This window comes from Dipodomys merriami, unplaced genomic scaffold, assembly GCF_024711535.1.
Source record: "Dipodomys merriami isolate MVZ:Mamm:240054 unplaced genomic scaffold, mDipMer1.0.p SCAF_57, whole genome shotgun sequence".
Taxonomy (NCBI): domain Eukaryota; kingdom Metazoa; phylum Chordata; class Mammalia; order Rodentia; family Heteromyidae; genus Dipodomys; species Dipodomys merriami.
The window spans coordinates 4,516,893-4,532,585 of NW_027206146.1; the positions used below are offsets into that span (position 1 = coordinate 4,516,893).

A 15,693-nucleotide genomic window follows, 5' to 3' on the forward strand; every position below is an offset into this window, starting at 1 on the left:
TTGGGCTGCGTCTGGGGGGGCGATCGGGGTTTGGGCCGCGTCGGGGGGAGCGGGTGGTCAGGGTGCGGAGTCCGGGCCGCGTCGGGGGGCGATCGGGGTGCGGGCGGCCGGGGCGCGGGTCCGCGCCGGGCCCCCCGCGCCCCTCCCGCCCTCGCCGCGGCCGGGGGCTCGCGGAGATGGGGAGGGGGAGAGGCGGGCACGGGGTTTCCTTGGTGACCGCGCCTGGCAGGAGCGGTTGCCGTGGCAACCGGGGAGAACCGGGGAGTTTGGGAAGTGAAAATGGAAAAGACCGAGGGGATGAATGGGGAGTGGGACACCCCGCAACCCGCCTTCCCGGGGGCCCCCGGCCTCTCCCCCCTCCTCCAGGACCCCGTTCCGCCTCAGGGCCTCGGTCCTCGGGCCTCTCCCGGACCCGGCCTCGCGGGGGACATGGCCCCCTCCCCGTGCCCCGCCCCTCCCGAAGCCCCGCCCCTCCCGAAGCCCCGCCCCTCCCCGCGCCCCCGGCCCCCTCCCCGCGCCCCAGCTCCCAGGCCTTCCACTCCGGCCACCCCCCCCACCCCCCTGGGCCCTCCCCTCTGTTTAGGACCCCCAGCTTCTCCCCTTCCTCCCTGGCACCCCACTTTCTCCTCAGACCTAGCTCTTTCTGGGGCCCCTTTTGTGACCTTTCTTCTATACCTCAATCCGCAGGGTCCCCCCCCTCATCCCACACCCCCTTTACATCCCACGACCCTCCCCTCCACCTGCCTCTCCCCTCCTTCTTCCTCCGGCTCTGGTCTGAGTCTCCTTCTCCCCTGCCCTCCCTCCCCCCCCAAGCTTCCACAGGGACTCGGGGCTCTCCCCAGGGCCCTGAGCCCCCACGCCCATCTCCACCAGCCTTGGCCCTTCCCCTCCCTGCCCTGTGCCCTGCAGCCTCTGGAGCTGCTCCCAGGGTGGGGTTCCCAGGGTGAGGGAATCCCCTGGGGAAGCCCAGCTGGTGGGGGTGGGCTCAGGAGGTTCCACACCCCCCCTCCCCAGCTGGGATCTGCCCGCAGGCCCATCACTATGCACCTCACACCCGAGTCAGGCCAGACAGGAACTGGGCCTCCAGTGACAGCTGGTTGTAGCTTAGGCTGCTTCTTTTCTGTTCCCCACCCCCCAAAAACAAACCTGACCCCCACCCTCCCTACCAGGATGTGCCTAGGTCAAGTGCCTCTTGGCCCCATTGTCTTCCTTCTCCATCCTCCGCCCCTCTCCCCTGTCTACTGCCCCATTGGGAAAGGACAGACAGACAGTGGAGTCAGGGAGAAACCAGGGAGGGGACCCAGCCCTCCAAACTGCGCCAGGCTCCACACCCCCTCACTTTCCGGAAGGAAGGGCAAGTAGGAGAGCTGCCATCCCCATTCTCACACTAAGCCAAAGAGCAGCAGAGGGGACCCCAAACCAGACCCCCCCAGAATGAGGACAGGACAGAGGACTGAGTAGGCAGACACCTCCACAGACCGTGGTAGCCTGAGCCCTAGATATGGAACCCCAAAGACAGCCCCCCTCCAGGGTGGCCCCAGAGACCCCTGCCTTCCACCTGACCCGGCCACACAGGCAGAGGCCTGGCCACTGCCGCCTGCCCCTGGGGACACAGAGCCAGGGCACCCAGAGAGGCTGCCCAGGGAGTGAGAGCGGGGTGACAGAGGGATACCCCCCTAGTGTCCAAACTCCAATCTGAGACAGGCCCTGCTTCAGAGCCATGCAGAGACCTAGGGGGTCCTCCACAAAGGGGTGCAGAACCCTCAGCCTCCCCACGGGTCATCGGAGGTGTTGCCCAGCCTGGCCAGGTGCAGGGCACTGCAGGGCCACGTGGAGAGGGGGCTGGGCCCTGGGCAGAGAGCCAGGAACGCGTGGAATCCACGTTTCACACAGCACCCCAAGTCCTTTGCCCCTTGCCCTCATCTCTGGAGGGCTTCTGGCTTACTGCCCATGTGTTTCTGTGCCACCATGTCCCAAGCCCACACTCTGGCACCCCCCATGTTCCCCCTCCCATGTCCCATCTCTCCACTTCCCTAGGGCCTGAGATGCTCCTATGACCCGGTGCTGGGGTGTCACCCCTCTCATCCCCATCGCTTTCCACCAGTCTGGCTGCCCCAAGCCCATTCAGGGTCCTGGGGTTTGAACTCAGGGTCTGGTCTGGGTGTTGTCCCTTAGATCTTTTTATTCAAAGCTGGCACTCTACCACTGGAGCCATAGCACCACTTCCGGCTTTTGGTGGTTTATTGGCGATAAGAGTCTTACAGACTTTCCTGCCTGGACTGGCCTTAAACCTCCATCCTCAGATCTCAGCCTCCTGAGTGGCTAGGATTACATGCATTTTGTTTTTGTTTTTGGTCGGTCGTGGGGCTTAAACTCTGGGCCTGGGTGCTGTCCCTCAGCTGTTCAGCTCAAGGCCAGCACTCTACCACTTGAACTGCAGCACCACTTCTGGTTTTCTGGTGGTTCATTGAAGATAAGAGTCTCACAGCCTTTCCTGCCCATGCTGGTTTTGAACTGCGATCCTCAGGTCTCAGCCTCCTGAGTAGCTAGGGTGACAGGCATGGGACACCGGTGCCTGGTTAAATGCTTTTTTTTTTTTTTTTTGGTCGGCCGTGGGGCTCGAACTCTGGGCCTGGGCGCTGTCCCTCAGCTCTTCAGCTCAAGGCGAGTGCTCTACCACTTGAGCTACAGCGCCACTTCCGGTTTTCTGGTGGTTTTTGGAGATAGGAGTCTCACAGTCTCTCCTGTCCGGGTTGGCTTTGAACTGCGATCCTCAGATCTCAGCCTCCTGAGTAGCTAGGATTACAGGCGTGAGCCACCAGCGCCCGGCTAAATGCATTTTTTAAATAGCAATTTTGTGTGAAAATCCAGATCGCCAGCTTCTGTTGCAAAAGCAGTTCTTGCCCCGTGGGGCACAGTGGGCTAGCCTGCAGGTCCCAGGCTTGCCAGCCCTCCCTTGCACTACCTGTTTCCAAGGCTCTCCCAGCTGTCTTCCCTAGGAGTTGGCTGAATGTCCACTGAGTGATCATCCTTGCTCTCCATTGTCTTCCCCTAGCTTCCTTTACCCCAGAGGCTGCGCTTTTGTCCCTTCTGTCCCCCTCCATCCTTCTGTCCCCCTCCATCCTTCTGCCCTGGACCTGTTGGTGAGCAGGAAGAGTGCTTTATCTGGGGGGTGTGGTCCTGGAGATGGGGTACAGAGTACATACAACTTGTACTGGGCCAGTCCCCCCCCCCCCGCCCCCTCACTGTGATCTGCAGCCCTGCCATGGAGGGAGTCACTAGGCCCCAGTGGTCTCCATTAGCCATGGGGGGGGGGGTGCAGCCAGGGGCAGAGCTGGCGGGGGCAGGGGGAGGGAGGCTTTGCTGCGTCTCCTCCAGAACCGGACAGTGAGGTCCCTCTGTGCCCGCGCGTGCGCAGTAGATCTCTGCCCACCGTCCCTCACCTGGAGAGAACACTGCTTCTCTCCCTCTGGCAGGATACAGGAAACTAACCTCTGAGTTTGGGGTTTTCCTAGTCCCTGAGGTTGGAGTGCTTTGCCAGACGGGGTGGCAAGAAAGCAGAAACTGTGGCAGGTGCCCCTTGTTGCCTGGAACACCCCCATACTTGTCATGGCAGTCAGAAGGGGCTGCGCAGACCCCAGAGATGGGTTGTGGATCAGGGGAACCCATCGTGGGGGGCAGGGAGTGATAGAGCGGGTGTCCCCAGGACCCAGTGTGGAGAGGGGGGAACTGAACCCATCCTGCCAGCCCAGGGAGGAGAGCACAGGCCTGAGTTCTGGTCCGGAGACCTCCAGGTTCAGGCAGCTTGGCCACAGCTGGGAGGGGTAGGGGGTGGGGGGAGGGAGGCTGAGAAATCACTGGAGAAATGGAGGATATCTGCTCTTGCTGATCTAGACGCGACCAACAGAGCCAGAAACAATGAGAGCGGCTCACAGCCTCAGCCCTGCCCTGTGGTGGAACTCCTGTGGGGCTTGTATACATCAGTGCTAGCTTGACAGATAAGGAAACTGAGGCCCACTGTGTGCCCAAGCTCCCACAGCTAGGAGCGGCAGAGCCAGGACTCCAAGCCCTGGACAACTGGACAACTGCAGACCCAGTTGAGACCACTTCTGTACAGGGGGAAACTGAGGCTCAGAGATGGGCATTTGGGCCCTCCAGGTGGAAATTAGGAAACAATAACAGTAATAAAACCATGGGATTAATCATAGAGTCTTGGAGAACAGGACTTTTTGGGGGAAGGGGGTCCCATGTTGGGAATGGAACCCAGAGCCTTATAAGTGCTAGGCAAGGAGCCATGCCCCCAGCACAGAGCCACGCCCCCCAGCACAGAGCCACGCCCCCAACCCATTTTTTGCTTTATTGTTCAGGTAGGGGCTTACCTGTATCCCCAGAGCTAATCTATGCCATGATGTTTCTACCTTCTCCTCCTGTGTAGCTGAGACACAATGCTCAGTTTATTATTATTAATTATTATTATTACTATTAGGATGGGATCTCACTAATTTCTTTCACCCAGACTGGCCTGGAACTGAGACTTTCCAGATCTCTACTTCCTGAGTAAGCAGCCTTCCCAGCAGCAGGACTGAGGATGGAACTCAGTCTCTCACTGGCTAGGCAGGGGCTTTACTCCTGCCAGCCTCTTATTTTGTGTTGGTTGTTTTTGTGATGGTCTCATTTTGTGTCTGGGCCAGCCTGAATCATGATCCTCCTATTTGTGCTTCCCTTTATTGCTGTATAATAGGAATATATGCAGCACTGCACCCAGCTCTGATTGAGGTGGAGTCTTACAGACTTGGTGTGTGTGTGTGTGTGTGTGTGTGTGTGTGTGTGTGTGTGTGTGTGTGTGTGTGTGGAGGGGGGAGGTAGGGAGGAGGGGAGGCTGGGCTGACCTCAAACTGCAGCCCCTGGTCTCTCCCTCCAAAGTAGCTGGGATTGCAGGCTTGAGCCACAGTGCCTGATCCAGGTACCAACTTTTAAGAAGAGGCGCTCTGCCTCTCGTTGGGCTGTCTGTCCTTAACCACTCCTCTTTGGAGAACCAAGGACACCCACGCTGACTGAGCCAGTGGTTCTGAGTCAGTCCGAAACAATGGCTTTATAGCTGAGGGGACTGAGTTACAGAATGGGGAGGTTTGTTCTTCTAGCCCAATAAGGATAGATGATATAGTGCTGATGGCTTCCACCTGTCTTCCTATTTGGAAGGCAGAGACTGGAGGATTGCATCTGGAGGCTAGCCTAGCCATCCAACTGCAGGAGACCTGGTCTCAGTCAGTCTGTGGACATAGTGGATATAGCTGTCTCCCCAGCTACATGTAAACAGGAGGATCAAGGTCAGGTAGGCCCAGGCATAAACTCAAAACCCTATTGGAAAAATAACTAAAGCACAAAAGGTCTGGAGGTATGGCTCAACTGGTAGAGTGCCTGCCTAGAAAGCTCAAGGCCCCGAATTCAATCCTCAATACCACAAAAAAGGTAGTAAAATAAAAATAAGATTTGCTCAGTATTTCCACTCTGGCTGGTAACTCACCCTCCTCTCGGCCCTCCCTGTACCCCATCCCCACCCTTTGTCCTTAGCACCCACGTCCCAGAGGAGGACACAGGGTGACAGCAAGGTTACTGCTCTGCCGACAGTCTTGTCAGCACCAAGGGATCTAGAAGCAATGTTGTCCCCTCCCCGGCCGCCATCCCCTCTGGTCAGCCAGGCCCTGCCACGGCTGCTCTGCGCCTGCGCAGCCCCCATGCTCTCCACTTGGATCAGTTTGCTGTATCCTGTCCACCTTTCCATTCTGCCCATGCTCCCCTCTCTCTGTCTGTCTCCATCTCTCACACAGGCATCTGTGCCCAGGCTGGTGAGAGGCCAGAAGGAAGGAAGACCCCAATCAGGGTCTCTGTCCCTCAATCTTTTTTCCCTTCCTTCCTTCCTTCCTTCCTTCCTTCCTTCCTTCCTCCCTCCCTCCCTCCCTCCCTCCCTCCCTCTCCCTCTCCCTCTCCCTCTCTCCCTCCCTCTCTCTCTCCCTCTCTCTCTCTCTCTCTCTCTCTTTCTTTCTTTCTTTCTTTCGTCAGTTGTGGGTCTTGAACTCTGGGCCCGAGCGCTGTCCCTCAGCTCTTCAAGCTCAAGGAGAGTGCTCTACCACTTGAGCCACAGCGCCACTTCTGGTTTTCTGGTGGTTTATTGGAGATAAGAGTCTCATGGACTTTCCTGCCTGGGCTGGCTTTGAACCACGATCCTCAAATGTCAGCCTCCTGTGTAGCTAGGATGACAGGTAGGAGCCACGCCCAGCTGTCCCCCAATTTTGTTACACGAGGGCACTTCACCTGCACACTTGTGCCCTCCCCTCCAGCCCCAGCTGTTGTGGGGACCCCCCCCACACACACTAGAGGAACTCCCACTCTTTCTCGGCATCTGCCGGAGGGAGGCAGAGGATCATGGCTCAGTGCTCAAGGGCAGAGGGAAAAAGAGAGGCCATGGATGCAAGGAAGACAGAACGAGAGGCAGAGCTGGGCTATCCCTTGGAGAAAGGGCAGTGTCCTCCCCCCTCCCAGTACTGGGGACACCTGGCTCTCCTCAGCCGCAGCCCCTCTCTGCTGTGCCCAAGATCCCTGACCTCCCCCCTTAGAGGACACTTCAGCTCTTGGCACTGCGAGGCTGGTCTTACATTTTATCATTTCAACTCAGAATTTGAACTCAGAGCCATAGGCTTGCTTGGCAGGCACTCTACCACTTGAGCCCCTTCCCAGAACCTTTACACTTTAGTTTGATTTTTTTTTTTTGGGTCCGCTCGTGGGGCCTGAACTCTGGCCTGGGTGCTGTCCCTCAGCTCTTCAGCTCAAGGCTAGCGCTCTGCCACTTGAGCCACAGCACCACTTCCAGCTTTTTTCTTTTTGCTTATGTGGTGCTGAGGAATCGAACCCAGGGCCTCATGCATGCAAGGCAAGTGCTCTACCACTGAGCCACCTTCCCAGCCCCTAGTTTGATTTTTTTTTTTTTTGCCAGTCCTGAGTCTTGAACTCAGGGCCTGGGCACTGTCCCCAAGCTTCTTTTGTTCAAGGCTAGCGCTCTACCACTGGAGCCACAGCACCACTTTGGCTTTTTCTGTGGATGTGGTACTGAGGAATTGAACCCAGGGCTTCATGCATGCAAGGCAAGCACTCTACCCCAGAGCCACCTTCCCAGCCCCTGATTTTCTTTTGGGGGGGTGGGGATAGGTTCTCTTGATAACCTAGCTTGAGACTCAGATCCTCCTACCTCCACTCCAGAGTAGCTGAGACTACAGATGTGCACCACAATACTGGTTCCTGACTTGCTGTTATTGGAAAGCACTCAGACATGGAGTGGTGCAGAGGCAGCCCTGAAGGGAGGTGGCCTTGTCCCTATGCTCGAGCTGCGGTCCCCTCTCCCTTGAGCTTTAACTGTCCTGGCTTTCCTTCTCCCCCCACCCCTTCAGCTTTGCTGTGCATCCACCCTCCCGGGCTACTGGCTCCAGTCAGGAAGTTCTTCTTCGGTTCTCCCCTCCATCCCTCTTGCCATGGTTCTAGGCGAACTCCTTTTTCCTTCTCACCTTCTGAACTAACCCAGAAAAATGAGCGTGCCTGACAGGAATATTTCCTCCCTCCCTTTTCTCCTCACCCCGCCTCTCCTGGGCCCCCAAGTTTCCGATCTGCCATCTGCCTGAATCCTTTTAGGCTCAGCGCCCGAGAACTCTCAGAGCTAAGCTGCAAGGCTGCTGAAGCTGGGGGGCGCAGTACCCGTGCCTCCCTCTCGGGCCCCAGTCTCAGTCACTTTCTGAAATTGTTTGTTTGTTTGTTTAGTTCTGGGAATGGAAGCCAGGGCCTCTTGTAGGCTGGGCAGGCAGCAAGTGCTCTGCCCAATGCGCCATGCCCCCAGCCATTTTGTTTGTATTTTGGTCTTGCTGAATTGCCTCCCCCCCACCCCCAACCGAACTGGGACTTGTTTCCACCTCCTGAGTAGTTGGGATTATAGGCATGTGCTACTACACCTGGCTGGGCATGGGTCACTCCTGTTTTCTGTATGTCTATCTGTCTGTCTGTCTGTCTGCCTGTCTGTCTTTCATCTATTACTCCTCCTGCACCCCTGGCTGTCTCTGATTCTCCGTCCCTCTGCCCTCTCCACCCTTCCTGGGCCTTGTGTTGTCTGTACGCTCCTTCCTAGCACTGGGTCGCCTGGGCACAGGGCCAGCCCTGCGTCTGCACCCCCATTGGGCAAGCAGCACAGGGACACCCCCTTCCTGTCAGTGGGGTGCAGGGGGCTGGCGGGTTGTCACCCTGTGCTGTGGGGAGAGGGCAGGGGTCAGAGGGAGCTGATGCTCTTCCTGCTCCCCTGTGGGTCTGTGCCACAGGGCCAGCGTGGGTGGGTCTGACGATACCAACATGGGGGCTCTTCCTAATGCTATGTTTGAGCCTTTCTGGGTGTCAGTTTCCCTATCTGTACTCAGAGCTGCAGGGAAACCATGGGGCCTTGGGAAGGGAAGGGGAAGAAAAGAGCAAAGGCCCTGGGGTCAGTGCACACACAGCTTGTCCTAGACAGAGCTAAAGAGTGGGTGTGCTTTGTGGTGGGTGTGGTGATCTTGGGGGGGGGGACAGCCAGGCTGGGGGGGGCGTGGCCACACTGACCTATCCTGTGCAGCCTCCCTGAAGGCATGATGTTTACTGCAGTGTCTGAGCTGTGCTGCGACCGAACAGTACTGAGACTAGGCACCACAGTACAGAGGGAGTCCAGGGGTCCAGCCGAAGACAGGCATTATTTGGGTGTGCCCCCGCCGCCGCCAGGCAGGGACTGAGGATGAGGGCTGTCCAGGGCTGCTGGTCCTGCTCTGGTGTGGGTCAGCTGGTGGGCATGGCTATGTGGGAGGCGGCAGGGGACTGGGGAGAAACCCAAGCCAGCAGCAATGGCAGTGCCTTCATCCAGTGTTTGCTGAGCACCTATTATGTGCTGAGCACTGCCCCAAACATGCAGCAGAGCCCTGCCCTGGAGGGGAACAAATGAGTACAGAAGAGAATAGCTGGTAGTAAGTGTTAGGATAAAGAGAAGGCTCCAGAAAAGGATATGGGGTGTCATCTGAAGTGGGGTGCTCGGGATGGCCTCACTGAGAAACAGACATCAAGGCCAAGGTGTGACCAAAGGCAGGAAGAAAGCCTAGCTAAGGAGGAGCATTGTGAACAAGTTCAAAGGTCCTGGGGCCAGCTCAGAAGCCAGGCTTGAAGTCCACGTGGGACCCTGAGCACAGGAGGGTCTGGCCTAGGCTGCCTGCAGGGGGCAGGGAGGAGGGGTGAAGAGAGGAGTGGGGTGTGCAGGCTTGGGGTGCTGGTCTAGCCTGGGGCACCAAAGTGACCTGACTGTCTGTCAAGTTGGGGTGGCAAAGCCCTTCATTAAGTATGTAGCTATCCAACCTCCCAGGTGGTTCCCATACCGCTCCTTTCTCTGTGGAGAAAGCTGGAGCTCAGAAAAACAGTCACTGCCTGAGGCCACCCAGCAAATAAGCAGCAGGTTCAGGATTCAAGTCCAGGCCCCAGCAGTAAATGGGGGGGGGTGAGGGAGGGCTGCGTGGGGCTCTGTGCCCACAGGGAATATGCACTTGTTAGCGTGGACTTCAGCGTGTAGCGCCTAGGAGGAACTTGGTACATAGTTTTGGCATGGATGGATGATGAGTAGAGAGAGGGGAGGCAGAAGGAAGGAGAAACGGGAGGGGGAAAGGAAACTTGGATGGGTTGAGGTAGGGAGGGATGAATGGAAAGAGGGAGAGATGGGGAATGGGTGGATGGATGAGGAGAGGGAGGGGTAGATGGATGAGAGGGAATGAGATGGATAAGATGGTAGATGGTGGATGGGTAGGTAGATGGTGGAGGAACTGATACAGGCAGAAGAGGTAGTGGAGGTGAAGAAGGGAAGGAGAGAGGGATGGAGGGAGGGAGGGGTAGAGGGAGAGAGATGGGTTGCAGAGATGGATGGACAGAAGGTAGGAGAAATAAACTGATACAATGTGGATGCATAGGTGAATGGATAGAATAAGTGGAGAGAGGGATGATGGAGGAGGATGAAAGGATGGATGGATGGATAGGTGGGTTGATAGAAAGATGGATGGATAATGGATGAATAGATGGATGTGGATGGAGGAAGGAAGGATAGGTGGATGATTGAGGGAGTGATGATGGAAGAGGAAGGAAAGGATGAATGATGAGTGGATGGGTGAGTGGATGGATGGAGGGTTGACAGAAGGAGAAAAGAAAGGATAATGGATGAATGGGTGGGCAGATAGGTAGATGAGCAGAAAGACGGTGGATGGATGGATGGGTGGGTGATAGGTGGACAGATGGGTAGATGGATAGAAGAATGATCTATGGGTGGATGAATAGATGGATGGGTGGATGGATAGAAAGATGGTAGGTGGATGGATGGGTGGATGGGTGGGCAGATAGGTAAAAGGACAGAAAGATAGTGGATGGATGGATGGATAAGGTGGATGGATGGGTAGACAGAAGAATAATGGATGGATAGATGGATGGATGGGTGGATGGCTAAGGCGGATGGATGGGTAGACAGACAGAAGAATGATGGATGGATAAATGGCTTGACAGATGGGTGGGTGAATAGATGGGTGGATGGACAGAAAGATGGTGGATGGATGAGTAGATAGACAGAAGAACAGTAGATGGGTGGAAGGACAGATGAATGGACAGATGGGTGGATGGACAGGAAGGTGGTGGATGGATGGGTGGGTGGGTACACAGACAGAAAAATGGTGGCTGGGGGATGGATGAATGGATGGATTAATCAGATAAAGACCAGTCTGTCTGCCTAGTTTCTAGATCACCAGGAGGCAGGTTTCCGGCTATGGGGTCCAGGGCTGAGGATGCTCTGGGGTAGATTTCTTTGTGGCCCCAGGTGGAGGACAGGGGATGGTAAAGTGGGTCCAGCAGGGTGGGGTCAGTGAGGGGCTGGGGGTGGGCGGTGCTGGGTCCCGCTGGAAGTCGGCCTTGGGGGTGAGTGAGTTTCTGGTTCTGCAGCCTTGAGGCGAAGCTGTCGGTGCCTGTGCCCAGAGGCTCTGGCTTGGCACTGCCCAAGCCATCCCCGGCCGCCTCCCCCCTTCCCCGACCTTCCCTGCTGTCCAGAACCAATGGGTTAATTAGATAACGGAGCCTTTGATTAGCAGGGGAGGGGGAGGCCTCCCATGGCAGCGCCGGGGAGGGGGCCAGGAGGAGGGAGGAGAGACGTCCGCCAGCCCTCCCTCCCTCCCTCAGAAGGAGAGAAAGAAGGAGGGAGGGGGCGGGGAGGGAGCGAGCCGAGGCAGCTTGGCTCTGCACTGCCGTGTGACTAGAAATTGTAATCGCGAGGAGAGAGAGAGAGAGAGAGAGAGAGAGAGAGAGAGAGAGAGAGAGAGAGAGAGAGAGAGAGAAGCAGAGCCCTCGACAGAGACCAAGAGAGACAGATGGACAGACGATGGACAGACTGACGGATGGACGAGAACCTGACTGAGCCAGATCCCCAGCAATAAGAGAGTCACAAAGATAGGCTGGACAGAGGAACTGGTAGAGAAGGATCCGAGGGGCTCCTCAAGAGAGGGGGGCCAGAGACAGAGGGGGAGGACCCCCACAGGGGCCAGGGTCTGTGGCCAGAGAGAAAGGAGACTAGTGGGGCGTGGGGCGGGTGAGGCCGGAGGCGGCTGCCGGGGAGGGCGGCTGCCGCCCCGCGGTGGTGGCCCGGGAGAAAGGGACAAGGAGAAAGGACGGCCTCCCCTGGGGGGGGCGCAGGGAGACCGAGAAGCCCCTGCGCCCCCCCTCCCCCATCCCAACTTGGACGGAAGGCACTGGAAGGCTGGGGAGGCCCAGCCTCCCCCGACCCCCCCCCCCCGCCGCGGCTGGCAGCATGTGCAGGGGGGGCCTGGGGCGTCCAGCGAGGCCCAGCGGGAGCCGAGCCACCAGGGTGAGTGAGGGGGCCAAGGACGGCGATGGTGGAGGGCGAGGCAGGGGAGAGGAGAGAGGGGAGGGAGGCCGAGCCGCTGCTGCGGAAGCTGTGGTGGGGGTGCGGGCTGGCAGAGCCGGGCACAGATGCGGGCACAGATGCGCAGGTAGACAGAGCAGCCGGGCCTGCAGGACCCTGGCCTCGAACCCTGGCCCCTGCATGCTAGGCGGAGGTGGTGGCACCCAGGCTACCCCGGGGAACAAAGCCCCACGGCCCAGCCAGACAGGCACAGAGCCAGCCCTCCAGGCAGCCGAGCCCTGCCAGACCCTGGCCTCTCCCCTCTGTCTCTGCTTCTCAATTGCTGTCTCTGTCCATTCCTCTGTCTCTCTCTGTCTGTCTCTTTGTCTCAGCCTCAATATCAATCTACCTTGCTGTGTGTCTGCCGCCCCCCCTCTTTGTTTCTGCCTCAGTCTCTCTATGCCTCTCTCTCTCTCTCTCTGCTTCTGCCCTAATTGCTCTATTCCTCGCTCACTCGCTTGCTCTCTGCGTGTCCTCGCTGTCTGGCTGGCGGCACAGCTCTGGCACATCCGTCTTTATCTGGGTTGAAGGCTGAGGAGCTGTAGAGGGGAGCGGATGTATGTGTGTGTGTGGGGGGGTCTGTACTCATGGGCTGCCCCCACCCCCAGGGGGCTCTTGGAGCTGTGTCAGGGGTTCATTTGAGTGCGCTTGGGGGTGCTGAGTGGAAGACAAGAGTCCCAGGGCAGGCCTCCTCCCCTTCCCTCCCTCCCCCCTGCACACACCTGGCCAGCTGTGCCCTTGGCCCAGCCAGCGTCCTGGGGCCGCGTGTGCTGGTGCTGGGCTCGGCAGCTGCCCGCCCGTGGTGTGGGGTTGGTGCATAGCACAGCTCGCTTACTCCTCCCCGCGTGGCACGGCTGCCATTTCTGCCCTCCCCTCTCCACTCCTGTGTGGAAGGGGGGGGAGACTCAGGGAGATGACCCCCCGCGGCTTCTCTGAGGTCCACACTCCCCCTCCCCACACCGGGCCCCGCCCCCGCCCCCTCCCCCAGCTCCGTCCTGCGGCAGCTGTTGGCACCGACCCCACCAGAGAGGCTGGCTGCGGGGAGCACCTGCAGGCGCAGGGCCTCCTCCCCACCCCGCCTCACCCCTGCCTCAGCCCCAGCTGCACCTGTTCACACCTTTGGCCCAGCGGGGCCTCGTCCTCCGGGGCCTCGTCCTCCCTCAGACCACCCCACCTGCACAGTGTAAGCACAGCACTGTGCTGCCCACCTGCAGGGGGAGGGGTTGGGGGGGGCATGTGGCCAGCCTGGAAGCCAGTCCCGGGGAGGAGAGAGCAGGGGACCCCGAGCCCGGGAGCCACCCCCAGGGGATCCCCGTAGGTGCTGGCCACTGTGGGAGCTAGGTCCTCACTTGGGATGCCAGGCTTGCACCTCCCTCTGGCTGTGCCTTTGTTCCCCGTGTGTGTGTGTGTGTGTGTGTGTGTGTGTGTGTGTGTGTATGTGTGTGTCCCACATCTCTACCAATCTACCTTGCGAAGACCTAAGTTTTAAACCTGGCTGGCTGCTCCACTTAACTAACAGAGTGACCTTGGGCGGGAACTTCCTCTCCCCAGCCTCAGTGTTCCTTTCTGCACAGTGGGGTGGGTGGAAGGTCTGCCCCAGCTGGGCAGGGTGGCACATGCCCTGGTCCCAGACGAGCTGAGGCTCCGGAGGGTGGGAAACCCTGCGGAGACCCTCATCTAGCTCAGAGGAAACAGATTGTGTTGGTTCCTAGTCTAAGTAATTTTTTTAAAGGAATTTTCAATCACTGTGTTAAAAAAAAAAAAAACACACACTTTTTTTTTTTTTAAGCCCAAAGGGCTGACTTCCAGGGAACTCTGGAAAACATTAGAGACCCCATCTGTCCCAAACACAGACAAACCAGTAAACACCACCCAAACCCCACGGGCTTGGGGCTGGCCCAGGAAACTCAGGACTCTGGGTCTCCCTTGTGTGGAAGGGGTGAGCTGGAGATGGTCCTGGGCTGAGGGTGTGGAGGGGTGATGGGCTGGGGGGGGGTAGAGCCCCCTCCTCTGGGCTGGATGGGGGAGTGGAGGTCACCACCTGGGGGAGCTGGGTAGGGTGGGGTGAAGGGCTGGGGGTGGAGCCCCCTCCCCTGGGAGGGGTGGGGAGTTGGAGGGGGGTGATGGGCTGGGGGGGTGATGGGCTGGGCTGGGGGTGGAGCCCCCTCCCCTGGGAGGGGTGGGGAGTTGGAGGGGGGGTGATGGGCTGGGGGGATTGATGGGCTGGGGGGGTGATGGGCTGGGCTGGGGGTGGAGCACCCTCCCCTGGGAGGGGTGGGGAGTTGGACGGGGGGGGGGGGTGATGGGCTGGACTGGGGGTGGAGCCCCTTTCCCTGGCCGGGTGGGAGGGGTGGGGAGCTGGGCAGGGGGGGTTGAAGGGCTGGGGGGGTGATGGGCTGGGCTGGGGGTGGAGCCCCTCCCCTGGCCGGGGTGGGGGTGACGGAGCCCTGCCGCCCCCCCTCACTGCCCCCCTCTCCCCGCAGCCCCCCGGCGCCCCCGCGGAGCATGACCATTGAGGATGGCGCGCGCCCGCGGCTCCCCGCGCGCCCCGCGGGCCCCCGGTAGGATGTCCTGGCCCCGCGGGGCTCTGCTCCTCCTCTGGCTCTGCTCCCCGCCCCTGGGGGCCGGCGGGGGCGGCGCGGCCGTGGCGGCGGCCGCCGGCGGGGGCTCCCCGCCCGCCACCTCGTGCCCCGCGGCCTGCTCCTGCAGCAACCAGGCCAGCAGGGTGATCTGCACGCGGAGGGAGCTGTCCGAGGTCCCCGCCAGCATCCCGGTCAACACGCGCTACCTGAACCTGCAGGAGAACGGCATCCAGGTGAGCGGGCGCCGGGGCGGGGAGGGGGGAAAAGAGGGGAGGGGAGGGGGAGGGGGAGGGCAGGGGGCGCCGGGGCGGGGAGGGGTCCACCCTCTGACACGCCCCCACCACTCCCCCCCAGCGCTGGGACTGGCGATTTGCATCTCATTAACTCGAGCTGAATTCATTTGCATATCGTTAACTCGAGCTGACTTCCGGGGCGGGGCCAAGGCGCCAGGCTTTCTTGGGGTCTCGGAGCACCGGACTCCGCCCCCCCCCAGCGCCTCTGCCGCGGGGACCCCTCTCTGGGTCTCGCTCTGGAAAATGGGGAGCAAGCCCCCCTCCCCCGGTCCCGGGGAACGGCGCCGGATGGAGAGCGAGGGCCTGGGGTCTGGTTGCCCCCCCCCCCCCCCCCCCGTCCCTCCCGTCCAGGCTGGGCAGGCGCAGGCGCAGTGGGCCGCGAGGCGCAGGCGCCCGGCGGCTGTAGCCGGGTTGTGCAGTGAGTGACTCGGTCGCAAGCCCCGGGCAGAGCTGTGCTGCTGGCCGGCAGGTGTGGGGAACCCCCCCCCCGCCCCTCGGAGCCGGTCATCCCCAACTGCCAGGTGGGGACAGGGCCACCCTGGGCGCCACAAGGTTTGAGCAGTGTGCCTGGCCCCTGCTGCCCGCCCCGGCCTCCCTGCCTCACCCTCCCCGCCCCCGGCCTGCCCGGGATAAAGGCCTCCACTCCTAGTCAGGGGGTCCGCCGCCCCCACCGCACTGCCCCAGCAGCCAGGGTGGGGCCCCAGGGTGGGACTCCTTGAATGGAAGACAGACAGACCCTTCTTGGGCCACCGGGAAGCAGAGCGGAGAGAGTTTTATTTGAAAACGAAAGCAAAAAGGCCTGGGGGCATGGCTCAGGTGGTAGAGC

At 60.0% G+C, this 15,693-nt stretch overlaps 1 protein-coding gene across 2 annotated transcripts in view; it reads left to right on the forward strand.

Moving 5' to 3' along the window:
- Lrrc4b (leucine rich repeat containing 4B) overlaps positions 1-15,693 on the forward strand; it is a 30,652-nt gene that overhangs the window by 743 nt on the left and 14,216 nt on the right. The window contains exons 1-2 of one of the 2 annotated variants that reach the window (XM_070000880.1): positions 11,274-11,935; positions 14,476-14,807. In XM_070000880.1, the coding sequence (XP_069856981.1) occupies positions 14,511-14,807 (297 nt within the window). In that variant the 5' untranslated portion in view covers positions 11,274-11,935; positions 14,476-14,510. Of the gene's footprint in view, positions 1-11,273; positions 11,936-14,475; positions 14,808-15,693 lie in introns of those variants that run through there. The other variant, XM_070000878.1, reaches the window with a different exon arrangement.